This window comes from Pyxicephalus adspersus, chromosome 11, assembly GCF_032062135.1.
Source record: "Pyxicephalus adspersus chromosome 11, UCB_Pads_2.0, whole genome shotgun sequence".
Lineage (NCBI taxonomy): Eukaryota > Metazoa > Chordata > Amphibia > Anura > Pyxicephalidae > Pyxicephalus > Pyxicephalus adspersus.
Window position 1 is genome coordinate 28,308,764 of NC_092868.1, and position 24,246 is coordinate 28,333,009.

General features: G+C 37.5%; 1 protein-coding gene across 3 annotated transcripts in view; it reads right to left on the reverse strand.

The window, feature by feature from the left end:
* The window catches only part of RASIP1 (Ras interacting protein 1), a 45,066-nt gene that overhangs the window by 14,756 nt on the left and 6,064 nt on the right, over positions 1 to 24,246 (reverse strand). For 2 of the 3 annotated variants that reach the window (XM_072427323.1, XM_072427322.1), the window contains exons 3-7: positions 19,999 to 20,597; positions 13,710 to 14,086; positions 10,883 to 11,521; positions 4,967 to 5,004; positions 1,768 to 1,919 (exon numbers count right to left, since the gene is read on the reverse strand). In XM_072427323.1, coding sequence (XP_072283424.1) covers positions 1,768 to 1,919; positions 4,967 to 5,004; positions 10,883 to 11,521; positions 13,710 to 14,086; positions 19,999 to 20,597 — 1,805 coding nt within the window. The remainder of the gene's footprint in view (positions 1 to 1,767; positions 1,920 to 4,966; positions 5,005 to 10,882; positions 11,522 to 13,709; positions 14,087 to 19,998; positions 20,598 to 24,246) is intronic. The other variant, XM_072427324.1, reaches the window with a different exon arrangement.

The following is a 24,246-nucleotide window of genomic DNA, read 5'->3' on the forward strand; positions in this document are numbered from 1 at the left end:
ATAAAGGTTTCTTAGACTATTGCATGTAAAGAAAATAACTTTGCATGAAAAAGATAAAAAAATGTGTGGTCAGCATGAGTATTTGAGAAAAGAACATTTGTAATCTATATGATTGCCCTGATGAAGTGTTTTTTATGTGAGTAGGAATTTTACTGATAACAATAAATCTGCAGAGAACATGTGATATAAACTAGTAACATTCAAATCATTCGAGGACTGCAACCCGTTTTATTTATTGATTCTGTTTTGTAACCAGGTTTTAATGAACCAATTACAAATGTGAATTTTATACTTCATTTGAAAGATGTGATAATGATGTTTTTCTAGTATCTTCGTTTGTTGAATCACATGGATCTTGGAACCCTGAACATAATGATTTAATACAACCAGCAGGTGGGCTGACCAACTTGTTGAATATGGAGTGGCATTAAACTCCCATGACAGCAGTCAAGTTAAAAATAAATAATAAAAATGCAAGAGCTTTTTTTGGGAAGCAACTGATCATCATCCAAATATTTATAGATGACTTTGTGTTTCAAAAATGTTGGCACAAAAGAAGGGTAGCAGTGGATATGGCACTGAGAATGTGATATTTCAGTGCCACCTGATCCCTTGATAAAATAGTCATGAATGGCACTAAAATAAATTCCATCAATTTGCCTCTAATTTGTTGCAACAAGCAGGCGTATTAATGCTTAATAAGTGTGAACATGATGCCTTGTTTTATGTTAATGTTTTCAAACAAGGATTGCAACTTTGGGTCACTTTTGGATTACTCTGACTGTGATGATTATTCAAATCTGATGATGACAATAATCATGATGCTGACAGCAGTAGTTGGGGAAATGAGTGATGCAAATTTGGCTTTTGACTCTAAAGGTGCGTACACATGTCCAATGGTTCTCGCCCGATAATGGTCTCCGTCCGATATCGGAGGAGAATCTGGCGTGAGTAAAGCGCCCATCGTCCTTTGTCCGAACAACCTTCCTGGCAGATCCACAGATGATGGATGATGAATGATCCTAATTCAAGGGAAGGGGGAGAGCGAGCAGTGGGGTGCCGCTCCGACATTCGTTCATGCATCATGCAGTTGTTAGTCGTGTAATTGCACTTGTGTATGCGGCTTAAGAGGGTGCCTTGAACATTACAAACTGATAAACGTACTATTCTCTCAAAGACAGCAATGACTGTTGGGAAATCATATATTTATCAGAATGTAAGATTTATGATGAAGCATGGTCAAATCATAACACAACTGCCTCCTTCCAATCTAGTGAATTTTGGATCTTTAGTTTTGACCAAAGACCTGCATTGGCCATTTGTGTTCTCTTTTGACAATTCTCTGTTTACCTAAAAACGTATTCAGAACAGCAGGTTGTGTCAACTTTCGAAACTGTACCAGACTGTTTATCATTTTGTCAGCTTTAACCAATCTGATGAACCACAAAAACAAATTGCAGAAAATGTGTCCACAGTGGCTACTGCTAGCGTTAATCAAAAAAAATATCTTAAGGTGTTCTCATTTCTGTTTCTATTTCCATAATATAAAATACATTTTAAATTTAACAGGAAGAATTTGACTTGCAGTGGCAACGACAGGTGTGTACAGCCGGTAGGTAAGTGAGAAAAGAAAGTGAGTAGAAAAACAATAGGTGATTTACTTGCTGTAAATATACAGTAGGTTTTAGCTTTAATGACCGCTTACTAAAAATTCATAAACCTAATTATTAAATTATCAACAAAATTAAAAGTAAATAAAATGGAAACCTTCTGAATCCCATTCTTTTTCCATATCCAGGATTTTTCTCTGCACAAAATTGAGAAGTTCCATGGAATTCGCCATCCATAGCATTAATGGTCGAAGGTCAGTGGCCACCTCCTCGATTCCCAGTGTGCTCAGAAAACTTTTGTCCTGCTGGCTGAAATAATCAACAAAAATGTTCTTATTTTTACCAAGTAACCTACCCAGAAGCAAACTTACTTTCATGAAGAAAACATTCTATCTACACAAAAGAATCAGGAAAAGACAAATCATCAGGACACAAACTGTAAAAGCCTTTAAACTCAAAACAATAAATGTCAACAGTCCTCATCTAACTGTTATTATGTCACAGAAGCATGCAAGCTGTGGTTACACAATATATATTAGAGACAAACATTAATATATTTTAGGAAAAGGAGAATACAGTCAAATGTAACAATTGTTTCAGTATGTTTGGTATATATGGCCAGTCAAAGCTCTGGCATGATCTAGGTCTACAAAGTACATAGCAGAAGGGGTTGCACAAATTTAAAAAAAAAACTAAAAGTAGTTTTTGTATCAGTCAGTATCAAGGCAAACACAATCTGAAGCAACTTTACTAGTGAAATAAGCCAGAAACAACTAAAAATGAACTAAGAATCATGTCAACGTACAAAACCCTTAAAACTGGTGTAGCCTACATGAAGGAGGATCTGTGGGGTAGACTGGTAAAACATTCCAAGCAGCAGCCAAGTCAACAGCAACTAAAAAAGCTGTATCATACATTGTATATGATTTTTTGGCATGAGACACACAGAATAATAAATCTAACACATTTCTATCAAGGGGCATTTTATCATAGGGCATAGCCATGGGTCACCTACAAGCCTCATGCAAGGCTTTGATGAAAATGGCTTTTCTAAAACCATTATCATATTTCTGGCTGCAAACAAAGCATATGATTTAAAGAAAGTGTCATTAATTATTTTTTTAAAGATTTTTGTATTATAAATGATAAGTAAAATAAGGCTGCTAGGAACAAAAATAAATAAAGTTCAGGATCAAAAATGGTGTGAACTTTTACACACTAGGAGACTGATAAACAGGATGGACCCAGCGTCTCAAATTCTTGGTTTCCATGTGTTTAAAGTACCATGAATAAAACATCTGAAACACAATGCATATTTATTGTGAAAGCAAGGACACAGCTAAAAAATCATTCTATATACAAATAAAGAACAAACACTCATTTCTGTTGAAAGTCCAGCTGGGAATTCCATATAAACTGTGTAGAGACATAAATGTTACCGAGTGTTACCATATGAGATTATATATATATATATATATATATATATATATATATATAAAAGTAGCATGTAACACACTACAAATGTTTTACCGATCAAGCTGCATCACACAGGGTTAGAACAGCCGTAGTTTACTGGATTACTTTTAAACATACACAAGATTTCCTGTAATGCTAAAATTAAGTGGATGGCATTATTCAGACTAGGGCTGCCAAGATATGAAAAAAAGACTAACAAACCAAAAGAGACAAAGATACCCATTCATTTTGCATGTGTAAGAATAAAGGACCACTAAGGCTAAAATGAAAAAGGTATACAAGAAAAATTATGTAAAAGTGCCACTGGCACCATTTACAATCAATTGATAAATAAAACAAAAACAGATTGTAAATTGGTAAAGTAGTCATAAGAGTCTGTTAGAGATTACATCCCAGAGTAAATGCAATTTCTGTTGTTTTTGGCCATCCCCACTGCTTTGGTGTATTTTTATTATGCAGTAGTGATGTACACTAACTGAAAACTATAGACAGGCATAAAGACCCATGATTGATAAAGATATGTAATATTAATTAAATGCATTAAAATAGTGTCTCAATCTGTTTTTACAACAAACTCAGGTAAACAGCTGCAGTAAGCTATGTTCAGACTGGCAGACTGGCATTCCCACTTCCTGGGAGTGCTGTGAGATTACTTATTCCTACTGCAGGTCCGAACCTACTTAAGACTGGAGCAGGGAGGGATTATACATAGGACAACTCGGCTTTACTTATTAGCATGGTGCTGTTAATCATCCATATGGCATAAGCCATTGCATACCATAGGACCGTGCAGAATAAACTTTTTGTTTAAACTTTTAAGTTACTTTATTGTTGCTCGTTCATATACTTACTTCATACTATAATTGGTTTTAAAGACTAATACCTGGCAATTCCAGTAAGGGTGAAACGTGAGAGTTTCCCTCCTCTCATGGTGCAGTGCTGGGTATCTAAATAGGTAATGGCTGGGCACTAGCACTGTAACATGGGGTCAACAAAAGAGTCTTAGAGCTCAACTTGAACCAAAACTGAACAAAGCAAATTCTAATAGAAATCAAGTTTCTAAGTGAAAGCAAACAGTAAATAGAAACATGGTGATGCAAACAAAATTAGTTTAGGCCTGAATGTGGTTGCATACTGCAGAAAGTACAGCTTCTTCCTCTTATCTTAGAATATGCCCAACAGAGTAAAAGCCATGTGTCTACATGATTAGGCAGGATTTAAAGCTACAGGAAGTAGGTGGTAAGAAATTGGAGGACCGCATTAACAGAAAATTAACAGAATTTATAAAGTTAATTTTCAATAGTTACATAGTTAGTCGGGTTAATAAAAGTAATGCCCTAATTAAAAGTTTACACTGCACATCTTCCTTTTAGTTCCTTGCAAAAAAAGAGATGGGAGAATAAAGGGAACGTATGGATAGGCAGCACACAGGCCCATACGTGTGTTGGCTTGCACTGAATGAGCAAAGAACAAATTCACTGTAAAAGAAGAAGTAAAAAATATCCAGCACTAAGGAACATGCTATGATGACAACTATTTTTATACTGGCAGTAGATATTGTCAAGTTGGCACTGACTTTAATAGATGGTGGTGGATGAGACATAATTTCAGTATCAAAGGATATACAACTTTCTCAAAACTATATTTCTAGTTTATCACCACTGCTTTATAGTGACATGGGCTCTTCTTTCCCTGTTCTTCTGAAGAGCCATAAATATACCAACTCTATCATGAACACACTTGATTGAAACAGCAAACATAGCAGCATGAGGTCAGACAGCAACGTATCACTGAAATGTCCCTCATCTATCAATACAGAGAAGATGTGGAGCCTGACACAAGGAAATGAACAGAGAGCTCAGGAAATGATCACTACTTACTTTTCGGGTTGTTTGTCTCCAATTTCTTTAATCTTCTCCTGTACATACAAAGTATATATATTAGTACTATTATTTATTCAGTTTCAGTGAAATAAGTCAGATCATTTTAGGATGTCTATGTTTGATTAATAAAAACATAATTTAAAAGATCCTATAAAACAGTCCTAAACTATAGACTAATCTTAAAATACACCCCCCTCCTATACTGCTTCCTAAGCTAAACCAGAACTAATGGCCTTTGTAAATGTGGGGGTGAGCTTGTGCTATTAGTGTAACATTTTAACAGTTCAAAATGCTTCGGATTTTTGTTGCCAGGTGTATTTCACCAGCATGTAACCTCCATCTAACCACATATTATTTGCACCAAAAGTAGATATGTATGTTAAAATAAACCATAATTTTTTTTCAATTTATTTAATTTTACATTTATGTGAAGTAGCACAGAAAAGGGGCAGCTGGGGAATGTTCTTTGCAGCTCTTAGGACTTGGTAATCTCAGATCTAGAAAGAAAGTTGGTTCTGGAAGACTTCCCTTTACTAGACACTATGATAGCAGGTCTAAATGAGATAGATATGTAATTCCCAGGATGAGTCCTGCTATGACCAATGTCTGCATTTTGACGTATATCTACTGGCCCGGGAAAACAAATGCACCTGCACATCACCAGCAGTCTCCCATGTCATCTTCCCTTTAATTTCCAAATATTAACTAAATATAATTGCATTTCCAAATAATAACTGACCGCATGTTCTAGAGCAGGGGTCGACAACCTTTACTATCAAAAGACACATTTTGCCTCCTCTTCCACTAAAGAAAAATAGTCTGGAGCCACAAAACATAACACAGCTTTTAAAAGTTTTAATCTTTTTTTAATTTTATCTGTTACAACAGAATACAACAAACAGAAGTGCAGTGTGTATGTGTAGGCCTACTTTGAAATAAATTCAACACTATGTACCTAGTATCATGATCGATTTTATGAATTTGTGCAGTATTTATTGTATTTCACTGGATTTATTATACTCATGATAAAAGTAATCTTTTTTGTATATACTTTTATATTTTAAAGTCCATCAATCATAGTTCGTTTTCCCAAAATTATTAAGTAATTTATTTGGTGATTGATACATAGATTAATAAGAAATTAAGCATATATAATAATTAATAATATAAAGTTACATAAATAAATAATATATAACCTACATAATTATGTATATCAAATGTTTACACACAAATATTAATATCAAATATTACATTATAGGAATAAATCTTAAGAAACTTACACTTTTACACAGATTTTTTTAATGGGCAGAGTTTTGTGTTCTGACGGTGGCCTAATAATAAAATTTTAGGGGGTGCTGGCCACAAGTGTCCCCCACTTGCACCTTTAATTTTGTTCACCTGTACCCTTCCCCCCGTTCCTGTGAAATAGGGGTTTAGGTGCTAGAAGCCTCCAGCAATGTGTAGCAGGGTAGATTTTTTTGATGGGTAGAGTTCTTCATGTTCAGGCGATGCCTTAGCGAATAAATTTGGTTCACCTGTACCCCCTCATTCCAGAGAAATTTAGGTTCAGGTGCTTGAAGCCCCCAGAAATGTGTAATGGTAGATTTTTTTGATGGGCAGAGTTCCTTATGTTCTGATGATGGCCTAATGATGACATTTTCAGGGGTGTTAGTCACACGTGTCCTCCACTTACACCTACATTTTTGGTTTTGTACATCTCCCTGATCTAGAGAAATTGGGCTTTAAAGTAGGGAAGGGGACAGGGTAGTGTAATATGACATTTCTAGTTTTGTGACAGGTAGGTAGAAATTTGGGGTTCGCACCTCCTTTCTCTTCCATAATTTGTATGTTTAATTTTGGGCTTCTAGACACACTTTTAAAACAGCAACCCTGATGTTCAATTTTACCTATTTTTTATAATTAAGACCCACATATTTTGGTAAAGTTGGTAAAGGTGGAGAGATGAAAATTGGGGTACTGCTAGCTATAAGAGTCCCCTGTGCTCAAGTCGGTAGGACATACTATTTAGGAGAAATGGAGGTTTGTACTGGGAGAGATGTAAGGCTGCAGAACATGACATGCAGCATTCATACACAAACACAGCTGTGAAACTTTCCTAACGATGATGTTATTGTACATGCCCATTTGTACAAACCCCCTGGTAGATTTATTTTACAGGTAGATTTTTTCGTGAGAACACCGGAAGGGGAATCCCCCTTCTCTGCAGTATCTACAGGAGGAAGGATCCCTGACAGGTGGGCCGCAGCTCAGGCCAGTGTTCACCCCAGCAGGGTCCTTTTCCTGAGCCTGCTGGGAAGGAGCACTGGCCAGAGCCACGGACCATGTCTCCCAAAGACATTGCAGGCTCAGACCTGCGATGAGAGAGTGGGCAGGTTCTGGCATCATGACGTCACTCTGGGAGGAAGTTTCTTTCCCCTTGAGTGACAGTTGGCTCCCTGCACATGCGCGGTCCGGAGTCTGTGCATTTAATGGTCAGTGAGTTAGAAAAGGTTAGGGACTGCTTTAGGCACTGCTTTAAAAGACTAGTTTAGCTTCTAAACATTTTTTCAACAGCCCCCTGCAGCTTTTGTAACGGTTTGTGATAGGAAGAAGTCGAAGCATAGCAAAAGATGAATCTGGAATTTAACCAGCGAGAATCAAAATATGTAAAGTGTTACTGCTGACCCAATTTTAAAAGTGCAGGGGAGTCTATTATCCCAATCACATACCCCACAATACTTTTGAAAGTTTACTCTTAATCACTGAATTTTACTGGTTTGTCATTTGAAATAGTCACTATTGCATCCCTTATCCCATGGATGAATACACGGAGTGCGTTAAAAGGACATTTGCTATGTCACAGACTGGCATGATGATCAGTAAACACTTTTGAACCAAGGCAACCAGAAAACACTGTCTGCTTCTGTCAATATCATGACTATTACATACACCACAATATAAGGTTAAAAGGTTGGTACTAATTAAAAGAACCACAGAGTAGTAAGTAATTTTCTTGTCCCTGCTTTAGCACCCCTAGAAATTGCACAAAAAGATAAAAAGTGGTTCCAGGTTTTATAGAGAGTAAGAGTACATAAAATGGAATGATGTGCACTTAGGGGAAATGGTAGAGGAGATATTGGGGGTCTTTATCCAAATAAGTTTCATCCTCTAATCATCTGTTTCAGCCATGTGGCTGTTGTTGATTGGCAGGGATGGTCTAAAATAATGATCATTGTGGCAAGTAACGATGATTATAGCTTAGTGACTAAGTCTATTTTCTGTTTCAGAAGGTGAAAACTAACATCTGGTTATTTCTTATTGCTATTGATTAAGCACTGAAGTATTTTGTTAAAATTTGCACAGTGTATTTGGGGTTATTTATTTGTCAAATAAAGCAATCCTTATTTCATTTAAATATGATTATTTTTGTGCAAAGCAATCCTCAAACTAATGGCTTATTTCTCAAAAAAACACTAGCAGAGACTGGACATCTCTTCTGTTTCTCCATATGGATATTTGTCTCTTCAGAAACTTTGGTTAATATAACAAATCCTAATAACAACATATACTTCTTGTATACAAGTACTTCCAAGATTATTAGGTCTTATAGATGCAAGATATTAAGTGGCTGCAGTTCCATTATTGCCAAAAAGTAATACATGTATATTATTTCAACTTTAACTTCCCTGACTTCCTATAAATTGTGGTTCACATCCTTCCAATCCCAGACTCAACCAGAAAGCAGTGGGCACAAATAGGTGAGGTGCTGACTGACTGGCTACAAGCTCTTGAAAGAGCAGTGACAGTGCTGATAGCCAAGTCTCCTGCAACATTTTATTCAAACCACTGTGGTGAAAGCAGCCAAAGCCAATATGAAAGTGGCAGTTCTGCTCTGAATTCAGGAGCAGCCTAGTGTTGTTGCCACACCATCACAGAAAGCTGCATTATGTGGATTTAATTGGCAGAATAAACTGGTATTTGTGGGACTGTGTATGGATACACACAGATAGTTAAGCGCTACAGCTTACGTTTTAAAAATGGCCATAGAATTCCATTGTTTTAAATAAAATAAGAAGTAAACCCTTTCAAAGGTATTGTTAGAAGGGTGTTGGTCATGTTAAGGAAGGTTGGGAAACCCTTGCACAGGAACTCCTGTTATTTCTGGCAAATGTGTGACACTTAAAACAGGTAAATCATAACTTGGGAGTTTGTGAGTCACATTAAAGCAGGGTCAGAGCTAGAGAATTCATCATACAATGGTCAAACAAAACAACATAAAATGCAGACAACAGGGGAAAGTTGTGTTGCCTTTAGGCAAAGAACCTGGGAGTGTGTCCTCTTCACCATTGTCTGGAAGAGTGTATGGATTTCCATGCTGTCTACCTCCAAATTACGTAAATGAACAAGACACTAACAAAGTAACAACAGGAAATTGGACACTGCCAGTAAGAGCAAAGGACAGAACTGAGACTGATGTACACAGGCTGAGAACATATAGGGATACCAAGGGAATCTAAGAAAAAACTGGATAAAGACAGGAAACCACAAACAAATAAATAATGAACTGCAGAAGGAACAGACAGGCAAGATTCTGGTGGAAGCAGATAAAAGAAAAGAAGAAAACAGAAAACCAGGTATAGTTTAGAGAAGACTGAGATTAACTCAAACCAGAAACAACTGTAAACCAATTTAAGAGAAGTATACCAAGACAAGAATTTGAATTATCAAGAGCATGCAAAGAAAGGGATAGAGGGGTTGGGATAGCAGATGCAGAATTTATCACTTGGAAAAGAAATAAACCAGCACCACAATAATGGGAATACATTGATAAACACCTAGAAGCAAAGTATAAAAAATGATCAGATGTATCATCAGACATGAGAGCATCGGACAGCACCTTTGCTTTAACGGGGAATTTTTACCAGAGGCTGCCCGAGAATGACTCTTCTGTAGTCTACGTGCTTGAGCACCAGACAACAATAAGACAACTGAGATGGGAAATGCACAGAAAGACAGAAAATAAAGGACCCGAATCAGATTCATATTTTCTGTTTGTGTGGTTTTGTTAGTATATTATGACATGTGAGTACCCACCTAAAATAGAAAATATAATTATTGTGAGTGTCTGTTTATTTAAGGAGTGAATCTGGCGTTCACTGACACATCAATTGAAACACATGGATTGGAAGACTCTCCATGAGATAATGTTTCAGTGAATATCAAATTAATGATTTACCCCTAGGATATTTGGCTCCTTTTCACCTACCCAGACCCCTTTAATAAATATGTCTTTATCATTAGTGTAAAAAAAACTTATTTATATTGCAATGCATTTATTTTAAATAAAATAAAAAAAAAGAAATCAACACTCCAAATTACATGTATCCACAAGAAGAAACTAAATCTATTTTGAATGTGCTATAAATGGCTGCCAATATTATGCCTTCTGCCTATTTATATAATCATGACAACCACCAAGATCTCTCCATTTTTTAGGCCCTCTGACCTATACGTTACCCATCCACTTAAATAGAAGTCACTCCTGCTGCAAGTCTGGTTATCTAATCTATCTAAAATGGGATAGGTCAGTACACAGATAGTTTTAGGAATTACACTGGTTTAGCACAGAAAAGACAGAACAAAATGTGTAGCTGAGTACAATTCCATTCTTCCAAAAAATCTGATCAAAGAGAATGAAAGACTACACTAAAAAATCAAATGCTTTATTTTTAATTTGCCTAGTTGCTTTCACCATTTACCCCTTTCCTCTTTCCTTTTCTTCATTCATTCCCCGAGAACCACTTTTTAAAAATGTTAAAAATCGGGAATAAGGAAACATGTAATAGAAACCTAGGGACTACTAAAAAATCCTGTTGAATATAACATGCAAATAAAAAATCTAAATAACCTTACCCAGACAACTTCTTTAATCAAGGTGGCAATCTTCATTACCAGTTTAGGAAAGTGACCAGGATCCAGAGCTCGTGTTGAGTGTTCAATGCAGAGGCTGAAGAGGTAGGCAGGAGCCAGTTTGAATTCAGTGCTTGGGTTGCCGGTTTTGTCGATGATCTCTTTTAATACAGCATCTTCTTCCTGGGAGCGGTATTGCAGCACCAAATCCTTGCTCTCTATATAAGCCTGGACAGCCTCTTGTCTCTCCTGAAGTGATCTCCCACACATCTGACATGAAAAGGCCCCACTCAATCCAGGAGAGGACCAGGACTGAGGAAGCCAGGCAGGTCTGCTTTGTGGCACTCGCGGGTCCTTGTACATGAAGAGAAAGTGCTCTCCAAGGCCCAGTAAGTCACCAGTATGGAGCTCAGCTTCTCTCTGGAGCACTGCCCCATTATGAGTTACAAGGGCTCCCCGGTAGGGTCTTACACGAACTAGGTTCTTTTGTGTAGAGGAATCTAACCGCCATACACAACAGTGACGGGGAAGTATATCTGGAGCTGACAGAAAAGTATCAACATAAGGTGCCTTGTCTCTTGAAGATTTTTCTGCTCTTCCAAACAAATGCTTCTTCCGGGTCATCACATATATCACAAAGTCCTGTTCAAAAAAATACCAGTTGGATATAATTTAGCAAAACAAAATCGCATCATATTAATAAAATACAGTTTGTCTGATTTTCTTTTATATACTGCAGTAGTCATAAAGGTTTTTCACACCTTAAAGGTTTTTTGGTTTTTGATCACCCACCAGCTTTAGACATATTTTATGATTTTAGTAGCAAGCTTTCATCCGAATTCACTTTTAAATGTGAATGTCACTCTCTCTGCTGGAGTGCTATATAATGTCACATTGTGGAGATTACAGGAAGACTAGATCATGTAAAGCAGAGGTCTTAAACTCTGGTCCGAGGACCAAATCTGGCCCCAAATGTTCTTTTTTTTGGCCGCCAATAGGAATCCTAAATATGAACTAGCCCGCCGCTGCATTGAAATAGCACCGCTTCTACAATCACATGTGTCTATAGACCAGTGGGCTCTTTGCCTATGCGTGGCCCCGCATTGGACTGTTTTATAAATACAATTAATGCCAGGAATTGTAGTAGCAGTGCTATTTCAATAAGATAAGATTTAGCATCAACTTTTTCAATAAATTTCAAGATTGGCCCGCGACTTTGTCAAAGTTTTTAATTTTGGCCCACTGTGTATTTGAGTTTCACACCCCTGATGTAAAGATTAAACATTGTTGGTTGTTAGGAGCTGGCAGAGTGAAATACCACTGCATTTCATTGAAGTATTTATGCTGCCCTGGTCAATCAAGATGGCCATATCGCCCAAAACTGGAAGAAGAATAAAACGAAGATGTAGGGAGATGCAAGGGAGTTGCAGTTGGTACATTGTTGGAAGTTAGGTGAGAAAAGTTCCTCTTTAAAGCTCAATTCATAAAGCTAACAAACAAGCATGAGTATCCCTATTTTATGAAATATGAGTTATTTACTCTTTAGTCTAATTGAATTTGAAAATTACAGGCAAGTTGCTGAAAAATAAATGCTGGAGTTGCTGGAGTGTTGTGAACTGAGCCTATTATGTCTACCTGACATTTTATCTGCAGTATCACAAACATCTATTGCCCGTTAAGTGTCTGAAGATGGGGTATGGGATTATCACATATAGGATATTTTTTTTTACTTTTTTACTTTAAAAGGGATGGCAGCTGCCTTCTGATTTGATGCCATAGAAGATACACACTTCTCTTTCCTTGTTCTGATTGTAGCAACTGTTTGTATGTCTGAGATGGAGACATTATCCTGCACCTATACAAAGCATTGCCCAGGTCTCATCTGGAAAATACAGTTGAGTTTTGGGCACCAGTTCACAGAAAGAATGTCATGGAACTGGAGTAAGTGCAGAAAAGGGCAACTAAACTAAGAAGAAACATGAAATATATTAGTTGATCTGAATCAAATCTCCTCTGAGTAGAGGTGTGTATGATCACCATATATAAATACATAAATGGCCCATATAGAGAACTTCCTTCAAAATTATTCACCTTAAAGTTTAATTCTGGATTCCTCACAGTAGAGTCTGTAAACATTTGGAATAGACTCCCTCAGGAAGCAGTCTTAGTAAGTTTAATAGAATGTTTTAACAGAAAGCTGGATGCAGTTCTAGATTCACAAAATATAACTGGATATAAGTTTTCATAAAGTATGACACCAGAGGCTGTTGATCTAGGGAATATCTTATTGCTTTAGGGAATCAGGAAAGAATATTTCCCCTGTATGTTTATTTCTCTTGTGGTTAAACTCAATAGACTTTCTTTAAATTACACAGATAAATACACATTGGGTATTATTGTATAGAGAGGGCACTGGCCAAGGCTTCTGAATAGGAAGCTAAGCCATATCATTATTATGCTGCATACTACAAACAACATGCTGGAGGAGTCTGATTCTGGGGCCCCTTAATGTATTGCATTGACACATCTCTTCTGCTTTCAGCTCTGCTAACACTGTGTTGGTACACCTGATTGTGTCGGTACACCTGACATGATGTTTTTTTTTCTTCTCAAACCAAGAAGTAATTTAAACCAAACTACATGTAGAATAGCCTTGATCCCTGATAAATGATCATAACCTAAAATCTATGGAAGAAGAATCAATTAATATTTGTACAGTGAAGAAGCACTGCCTATATAAACATGCAGAGTTGTTTATGACTTAGATGAACATATATATTACAATATAGAAAAAAATTAATGCAGAAATCCTGAAAACAAAAGTCCTCACCACATCTTTATTGTAGCCTTGCAGTAAAAGAAAGTATGGGTGCTCTGATGGAGGCTGAATCAAATACTGAGTAAAGCGTTCAAAGTCCAAATCAGGTTGGTCCGTGGGGTCATCTGTACCATCAACATTGCTATTTCGTTCAGCTAAATTTTGCATTCCATCTTTCTGATTTGGATCTCCATCTTGTCCACCATCAGTGTCATTGGCTACCATGCTCTTTATGCTCTTTCTCTCTCTCCTCTTCTTGCTGTTTATGTTGATGTCACTTATGCTGCGACGCAGAGAGACGCTGTCTTCCCTTTGCCTTAATGGGGCATTTCCACCAGAGGCTGCCCGGGAACGACTCTTCTGTAGTCTACGTGCTTGAGCATTGATTCCTGGGAATAGATATGATACAATCATTAAAATTGGCTAATAAAATGCCCAATCCTCTATTAGTCTTGTTTTAGATAAAAGATAATCTTGTCTGATCAAGCAAGTTACATGTTTGAGCTAAATACCTATAAACCTACATTTCAAATCAGGAAAGTGTGACTAAAGTTGCGTACACACGTCAGATTTTTATCGCCCGATAATCGGCATCGGACAGATAACGGGCGAAAATCTGGCGTGTGTACAGTCGGCGTCGTCTATCGTCCGAACGACCGTCCTGGCGGATCCACGGACGATGAACGACGACCGATCCTAATGAAAGGGAAGAGGGAGAGCGCGCAGCAGGGTACCGCTCCGTCGCTCTCCCCCTCCCCTCTCTATAGAGCAGAACGGTGCTGTATGTACAGCACCGTTCATGCATCGTGTAGTCCTTTGTGCAATTTTTGTCGTTGGAAAGGATCTTTCACGATCCTTTCCAACGACAAAAATTGCACGTGTGTACGCAGCTTTAGGTGGTCTTCTATATATATATATATATATATATATATATAGACATTCCTTCAGTGACAGAAACCCACAAACTTTGCTAATCATGCATTATATACGTGTGCCGTTTGTTACATCAAAAATCATCAATTCCTCAGTTGTTACATAATGTCATGGTATTATATACATCAGTATTCTACATGAGCCATGCAGATTTACATTCCATAAACTAACCTATATATTTTATATCACATTTCACAGAGGAAAACAATACAGTAGAATAGTTACAAAATAATATAATAAAATAATAAAACTTAAATCTATAGCCAGGCTATGGACATAAAAGTATTTACATATCATTGATGACCAGTAAATAAACTTTGAAAAAGTCCTCACCAATCTCTAGCTGTAGGCATTTTGGAAGAACCATCCTTAAATTTCATCAGCAGCAGTAAGTTAGTATTCTTTGAGCCATTTAATGTAAAAACATGCATGGTCTCAAGCAGATGATCCAGATTTACATTAAAAGGCTAGAAGGGTTTTAAGTCTCTACTATGCGGTGGAAGAGGCAGAGGGAGCAGTGTCCACAGTTATAGAGATCAGTGAGGGCTTGTTTTAAAAATAATGTATTAGGTAAATACTTAGATTCATAAAGCCTGGCCTAACTTTACATCCAACCATAAAATACAAAATCAGTACACACCTTTAACAGAACAGTCTCACTCCCCTAGCTCAGGACTTTTTCAGTAACAGGAGAAACATTGTGGTGTAAGCATAGACTGAATTTGTATTTATTAAACAAGAAAGAGCTATTTTGTATATAGTTTATTTAGAAGAGTTGCAGGGAAATGGTTATAAACTTGCCCCACCTGAAGAAGGAGTTGTGTGATCTGAAAGCTTGTATTTTAAATATTCTTATATATATATAATATTTATTAAAATATATTTTTATTATTTTTAAGTTAGCTATTAAAGGGTATCACTTTGAAAATGATTCCAGCTTTTTTTTTAGCTGCGTGCTAATTCATGGCCAACACGGTGAGACACTTCAATTGCAGTCTCCATGTCATAAAAAGTAAAGGGTCCAAAAACATTCTTTTAAATATATTTCTCAATAGCCACAGACAAAATAAATCCATCTTATGTATACACTTAAAAAAACAGATATTATGATATCATGACTATGCTACACATAACCTATGCAAAGAGCAGAATTGTAAGAGGAGTCTAGCAAGCCAACCCACTACAAGAAGTCTGAACTACAGTAGGGGGCAGATACAAGACCCCGAACAAGGAGTGAGAGCAGCAGTTACTGATTTAAATTACAGGAAGCTCTCACACTGAGATCAGTTTCCTCCTAGATTACTGCAGATCTGGAAAAAATACACAAAGCACACCCAGACTGAGGTAGAAATACACGTCTCTTGAATCTAGACAATAGTTCAGTTTTAGGTGTCATTTTTATTAAAAGAAGTGACATAAGGTAAGTAAAATCTGAGATCATGGGCATGGCATTCACTGTGTGCTGCCTGGCGGAATCTCCAATGTACATCAGGAATTAGGCCGGAATTCCACAGACATAACTTTGCTGAGTAATTTCCTGAGTAACTCATTTCTATAGAGCCTACTTCCCATACTTTGCAGCAATAAGGTGATGGTGATGTGATGCAACTCAGCCAAAAAAGATGCTATGACTAAAACTGCAGATCCATCATTTCTATATATATCCCTAGATAGGGGCTCGGTTAGACTAGAGTCAGGGACCAAACTCGGCTTTGGGGGAGCAGTGTGGCTTTGACAAATGTTGTGTTCTTTAAAATATTCTCACATTAAAATAGAGATGAACAAAACTGAGATATTTATTTCCCAGAAATATAGGTGATTAAATCAAAAAATTCATAATGTTGGCAACCCGCTTTGAAATCAATGTAGACATGGAAAATAATGGAGCTAAGAGCTTTAGGGCTCTATTTATAAAACAGGGAATTTGGCATTCCCTTAAACATACCCTGGTGGGAATAAATTACTGCCACTGTAACACATGGACCTGAAAGATTTACATGAGGGAATGTCTGATACCCTGTTTTGTAAATAGGGCCCTAAGACTTTATTCCTACTTTTTGGTTTGCTAGAAGCATTTTCTATTACAATAAACACATGTTTATGTGCCTTAGACATACAATACCAAGTACATTGCAACAGAATAAAAGAGCATGACAATGCATGTTAACATGTATTTAAAAGTTTCCATCTATAGGAAAAACAAATGAATCCTTGATGACAATCAACTGACATCCATTAGACTTCTGTACAAGGCTTTACAAAACTCCCCTGAACCTGTTTTCTACTCAACAAAGTGGACAAGTAAACTTTTCAATCCCCCCTTACCCAAACACATTTTAAATAAATAGGTGGTCCTAATAAAAAATATTTTTAACACAGACACTAATCAAAGTGACAACTGATAGCATTTGCTCTCTGTACAGACCCACAAACTTTTCCAGGTCTAAGAATTTATGTTACAGAATACAGAGATCCACAAGGGAAGTCAAGGCTGGAAGAATGCAAAAAATGTGTTGTGTTCATTTGTTAAAAAAACTAAGTGATAAGGAATATTTGTGATGATGGCATGGTATTTTATTTAGAATTGTTTTGGTGAGTCCATGTCTAATAACCAAGCCTTAGTCATCTTGTTCAGCACATAAAGTACTTATTCATTTACAATTTAACACTTGCAATCCCCATTTTTATCATATGTATACAATGTTACACAATAAATCAGGTTTTTTTAATCCCAAAAACAAAAATATAATATTATGCAATTATTTTAGGCTTTTTTAGGCATTATTCCTGCGAATATTGCATTTCCCATTCCCAGGTGACTACAACCATTCATCTGTGCCTATTTCTAGTCATGGTTGTCACACAGGTTGGATTTCAAACATGTCTAGCTTTGTTATCTCCATCACATGGGTCATGAGCAGATTAATAGTTTACAGAAAGAAGTTAAGATCTTCTACCCTTCTAGTTTATTTCATAGAAAGTAACAGGGACACAACATTTCTAGCAACTGTAAAATTCTTTACTTGCTGAAAATATTTTAAAAAGAAAACTAACACAAAAACCATAGCTAAAGACTGGTAATCTTAAATACAATAGATTTTTGGGTTTGAATTTCTTTATGTTGTAAGCTAACATCCACTTTTCACTGTTGTCTCCAATCAATGTAACATACTATAACCATCAGAAAATGGCCCTACCATGACTGTATAGTTAATGGCGTTTGCCTCCCAAGCCAAATGTTCCCAGGGTAAAAATACTTCCCTGGGTATCTTGGAAAGCACCAAGCAGACTTTTTTGGCTTTTCTGTTTGCTTTTAGTAAACTGGCTGTCTAAAGCATCTGTTCTTCTTACATTCAAATGGAACTTGGAAAGTAGAGCTGGGCATTAGGTTTGGAAAGTATGGAAAATAAGCCAGATCTTCCAAGTTCAAGACACATGGATAACTTTGGAATTAGTTGCATGGAAAGCACCAATACATTCCCCTCACTCCACACCACTCCAGACAGAGCATACAAAAACAGTTCACATCACTGCTTATTTATTCTGGAGAGTTGTAGCCTGATACAGTTTGTTGCTGTAGCTGACAACATCTAGGCAGGAACAAATTGCTGGTGTGACGTGATCCTTATCAGCTGCATTGGATTACAGGGATAGATACGTAAAGTACAAATCTGAATAAAAACAACTCTATATGCACACATCTATATGTTTATGTTAACATACCAGAATCCCAGAATTAATCACCTAATGATCCCCATCTCCTCCCAGTCCTTCCTTGTAGCACAGAGAAAACCATTTTATTGTTTTTTTCGAGGGGGAAGGAGTGAAACACAGTTTTAATTTCAATGTACTGTTCATGCTGCACTCAAACATGTGGCTGAGTACATGTGTCTTCCCATCCACTTTGGGCTGGCAATTCTATTACTAGCCCCAAACACTGCAAAAAGTCAGTCATTAGGGAGTAAGCTGAAAATCATTAGAAATGTCTGCAACGCACAACTTTTTATACACACCTAGACTGCAAATGCTTTTTTCGCAACAGAACTGCTAAAGAGATCAATTCTGTAGCTTCTACAAAAGTATAAAATACTCTTGACTCGTTGAAATGGACCAATGAACCAATGAAGTATAGCAACTAGACAGAGCCATCTAAAGCAACTTTGTTGCTCTCTTAAAAACTAATTGGCAGACACCCTGTAAAAGAATAGGCTGAATACTTACCTGCCTAGCAAAGGCTTATTTCAGGAGCTCCAAATATGGCTGCTATCCAACACTTCTGGGTGTTTTCTATCACGATGTAGGGGTCAGCAGCAAGAACCACAGTGTATGGCAGGGGACAAACATCCATCTAACCCAGAAATATTGAAGAGTAGTATATTCACATCACACTTCTCCGTCTCAATTTTGTTTATCAAATCTACTTACTTGTAAAATCCACTCTACTTGTAATTTACTCATTGAGCCTAAAAACGTATACAAATTGTTATCCTACTGTATCTAATAAATAGGCAAATGTGAACTATACAGGTCACTTATATATGGGTTGGCTATTTTGTCTTTGCAAGAGTAGAAGAGTTGTATTTTAAGCCTTTCCAAGAATTACAAAGAAGTTTTGCTCTCTCTCTATTTTCCATAAGTTTATCTACACTTTATGTTACTCTTTGATGACGTTTGCTCCTTATACAGCGCAGGCTCCATTAACATAACCTCTGCCTTTCATTTTAGAAGTAACTCTCAGATCTTTTTCCTTTTGGTGTCTTGAAATGTTAATGTTCTGCAATGCTAATCCCTGGGTTATTTGAATATGATGAACTCATGGCTCTGTGAAGGTCAAAGGTGTTCCTCTGCACTCCCGACTGGTGGCACAATTGGCTCAATCACAATGGAACAGGAAAGGACCCTTTCCAAGCTGTTACCACAATGTTAGAAAGCAAATTGTCTTCATATGCTTTGTCAAAAACAGTACCCCTTACTGGAAACATTTGAACTCATTCATTTGGAGGGGTGTCTACATACATTCAGCTACATAGTGTACATTACTGTCGCAATAGGTTTGATTTACAGCTCTCCAAGACTGGTGATAATAGACTATCATGGGTGAACTTGGGTGATGCAGCAAACCTAAAATGAATCTGGTCCAGGATTGAAAACATTTGCCAACTGCTAGCAAATGATTTTTGAAAATCTATTACAGGTTTGTTGGATTCACCAGGTTCTCCAATGATAGTCTATTCTCTCCACTCTTGGAAAGCTTTGATAAATCAGGCCCAGTATGCTAACAAGAAAGAAAACATATGAAAACACTAAAAATGACAATATTAATAATATTAAATAAAATAATTATAAAAAATAATTTAGTTTTACACACCATGCCCACCTGCAGTCTCATTATCTTCTACTGCAGTCATCTTCTCCACCTCTTGTTTGCGTCTAATTTCAAACCGCCGAGAGAAACCAGCTTTAGGTTTCCACATTTCTTGTAAAACAAGAGGCCGCTCATTGTCCCCCACGATGCGTAGATACTCCATCTTCCATTCTCCATCGTGCCCCACAAAACGTCCCACTACATCACAAAGGACAAAGATTTCAGTATCCGCATCCTCAACGGCATACCTCTCCAGAGCTTCTTTCACCAGCTCCCGTGCTGTGGACCTTGGTGTGGCCAGAACACTCTTGTAGTTGGTACCCGAGGAAATATCGTCACCAAATATCTTGAGAATGCCAGGCAGATTCTTCTGGCTAGAAAGTTCTATCAGGTCTTCTGGTACCGAGTCAATAATTTCTGACAACTTCCTCTCACTAGCCCAGCGCCCTGTCCCACTGCCTGAACTGATGCTGCCAGTCATAAGTATTGTACTGCGGTGGAAGATGTTAGACAGGCGTTTATGTCGATTGTTTTTGTTCTTAGTTGGTTGGCGTAGCTCCACAGTCTCATTGGTGCGGCTACCCGTGTCTGATGAAGTGGACCTGGTAAAAACCATAAAAGTATAAGTATACATACAGACCAAGTAAAATAAATTTGTATTTTTATTATAATTTTCACAGGTTGTCCACAGTTATTTTCCAATACCAGCAACACCCATTCATGGCATCACATTTAGCCCATGGGTCCCATATAGCCCCTTCCACTAACATTCGTTGTGGTGTTTGCCAAGGTATGCATTGCTTGTTTATCACACAGCCCAATTTTGATGTTATTATAAAACCAGCAAAATGTCATTCTGTCGCTGCTACCCCCGCAATCTAGAATCTGCAGTGTTTGGAGCAGTGCCCGTTACCAAGAGTGGGGAGAGACAGTTAGTAACATGACTATGGACTTTGTAATATGTTGGTGCAATATCAATACAAAAATAATATTAATCTTAGTTATATCTCAAAAATTCTTGCCACTTCAGTGTGAAATGACCATTGGTTTCAGAGTATTACAAAGAAATTACATTCCTTTGTATATTGTTATGGTCATGGAACATGTTGGTAAATGGCATAACTTTAGTTATAGTGTAAACTGTAATTGTGTTAAGAAATTAAACTAGAACAAAGAACATAATAAGAAATAGATTATAATAACTTATGGAATTCTAGTTGTTATTTGACATGCAGCTTTGTTCAATAGAAAATCAATCAATTACAAATATATCAGTTTGTTACTGCTAGTATTTGGAAATCATTCAGTCCACCCTGTATCACACTAGTCCCTAAAGACAAAACTTTTTATTTAATTTAGACAGAGTAGGTAAAAGTTAGAGTCCTTTTGTTTTCTTTTATATCTTTTTTTTCTTTTTCGTCCCATTGGGGAGATATTTCCTTGCTTCCTGTCCTAAAGGCACAAAAGGAAATCTCTCCGGGCAGGGAGGAAATGCTCTCCAGATTGGTGTGAAACATTGAATGATCCCCCATTTACAACCAGGAAATGTGGACAAATATATAGGGTGAATATTCCCTGCAGAGACACCGATAGCAATAGGCATCTGCTAGGGGTTAAACCATTGCCTGGATTGGATACACTTTAATATGTTGTTACCTGTGATGCCACTGGCTAGTGAGTGTCACTAATGCAGACTAAATCTGTAGAACATTCATACAGAACAATTCCCATCCCTTCACTGGAAGATTGTCATTCATAAAATGGTCAATGCTGTCAATCCAGCCTGGCAGATTCATTTAGATTCATTCTGGTGATTATCGCTCGTCTGTGCGTGATCAAATATCACTAGATACTAAGCAGTCATGAATGGAACCATGTATGCAGGACCAGTAGGCAGATGATGTATCCATAATGTCTTCACAATCACATTAGTAGTCTGTAAAATGCCAACTTTGCCAATTTCTACAAACTAGTTTATAATTGTTGCACGTAAACATGGATTGTGATATAATTGGATGACAAGGTTTGTTTGTCAGGAATCATTTGTCAAAATGACTTAAACTTAGCATCTATAAATATCTTAAGATACTTTCAATGCAACAGAAGCACAGATTGAGAAAATCTACTGACATTTGACATTTATTGAATTGTTCCTTAAGATTAGCTTAACAGTTTCTAAATTGTATTTAAATGAGGCTGGTAATATAGAGTCCAATTAAAATATCTCTGCATAGCTTACATTTGTACGCTGTGTGCTTATCCCGACCACCACTTCTATGGGACTTGTAAACAAATGCTCCCCATTTGAACATTTGTTTGAACAATTCTTTAGAAGTGGAATATTTTGTCCCTTGGGATGTCCCTGTTGCTACACCTGGCCTGGTCTGACAGCACACTGGTGGTAAAGCAACTACCCAACACAAAGCAATGTTTATGGCTGACCAGCTGACTAAAGCTATTTCAGCTGAAAATTTATTTCGTAGCCAAAGAGTCACAGGCACCCTACTATTCACTTGGACATACGCTGACACTAAAGCGATGCATGAAGCCTCGGCTTAGCCAAAACACAGGACTGAGTAATTCTACAAATATCCAGTATCTGTAGTGTTAACCCCTAAGTGAAAAGAGCTCTCTTCTAATGAATCCATTGGGAAAAAAACTATGTGAACGGGAAGCCAAATGAATTTAGATGCTCCAGCTGACTCGTCTATTCATATCTAACCTTTGCACTTTTTGAAGGTGGGGCTGGACAATGGACATTTTGCCATGGTATGTCAGCCAGGAACCCTCACCAGCCTTCTTCTCTGTTCCTAACTTCAAGGCCTAACGGAAATGATACAGTGCAAGCTGAACACTGGCCGCCCTCTCACTTCCTCCCTCTCCATTCTTTCATTCATTATCTGTCATATGACCAGGTTACAGGATGGAAGAAGGGGGATACCCCCCTCCCAACCAATGTCTCAGCCATGGTATTACTAGACGCATACATTTTACGGCAATAAAGAGAAAAGCAACCGTCAAACATCTATACCAGACATTCTTATCCAGGGTTCCATGGAACCTCCCATTTAGTGGTGGATAGTTCTTGAGCCAACACCACTCCACTTAGCATTGTGACACCAGAGACCATTTAGCTTTTTTTAAGGGTGGCATTTAGACATTCTTCCAGCTGACCACTAATATAAGGGGCATATTTCCCACTGACATCATATCAGTTAGTTTTAGCAGGGTTCCCCTGAGACCTGAAATCATTTTAAGGGTTCCTCTGGGGTAAAAGGGATGGGAAAGACTGATTTGTATTATCCTAAATCTAGGCCTGTGTCAAGTGACCCGCTGAGAAGAATCAAAGGAGAACAGGCTGCTGCCCTACCTCTACATCATGTGGGAAGCCTGAAGATTTGACATCAAGTGATTATATAAATGACAAAAATACAAAAGATAAGAAGTAATCATGCAAACTTCAACACAGCTGTAGTTTATCTATATATCATTGGTGTTTTTAAACTCAACAATAAAAATGTAATATTTTGCAGGTTATCTATCCTTAAGCTATGTACACACTTCCAATGGTTCTCGCCTGATAATCATCTCAGGGCCGATATCGGATGAGAATCTGAAGTGTGTACAGCACGCGTCGTTCATGGTCCGAACGACCATCCTGGTGGATCCACGGATGATGAACGACGAAAAATTGTAATGCAAGTGAAGGGGAAGAGCGAGAAGCGGGGTGCCGCTTCGTCTCGCGCTCCCCCTCCCCTCTGCATAGAGCAGAACGGTGCTGTATGTACATCATCGTTTATGCATCCTGGAGTGCTTGGTCATTGGAAAGGATTGTGAAAGATATTTTTATCGCTATAATTGCAAGTGTGTATGCGGCTTTAGAAAGGGTGGCTGCTTTTGTTTTTTTGGTTTTCTTCATCTTTACCTGGTGATCCTGCTAGCAGCACATTACTTGTTTTAGGGTGAGACACTAAATTATTGGTACAGGAAGATATCAATTTATACAATTCATGACAGATCAACAAGTATTTTTGATTGCACTTCAAACAGATATAACAAAACTCTTTAATGGTATTTTTAACAGGCCGAAGGGGAGCAAATAGGAGAAGTTTATTTGTGGGTTTAACCTCCCTGCCTGTCTGATTAGGTCAGTAATTTTGCATGTCAAGTCGGTACATTGTTTTAAATTTCCCACCAAGTTACACCCTCCATCGCACCACACCTGCACGCTCACACATCCCATTGATCACC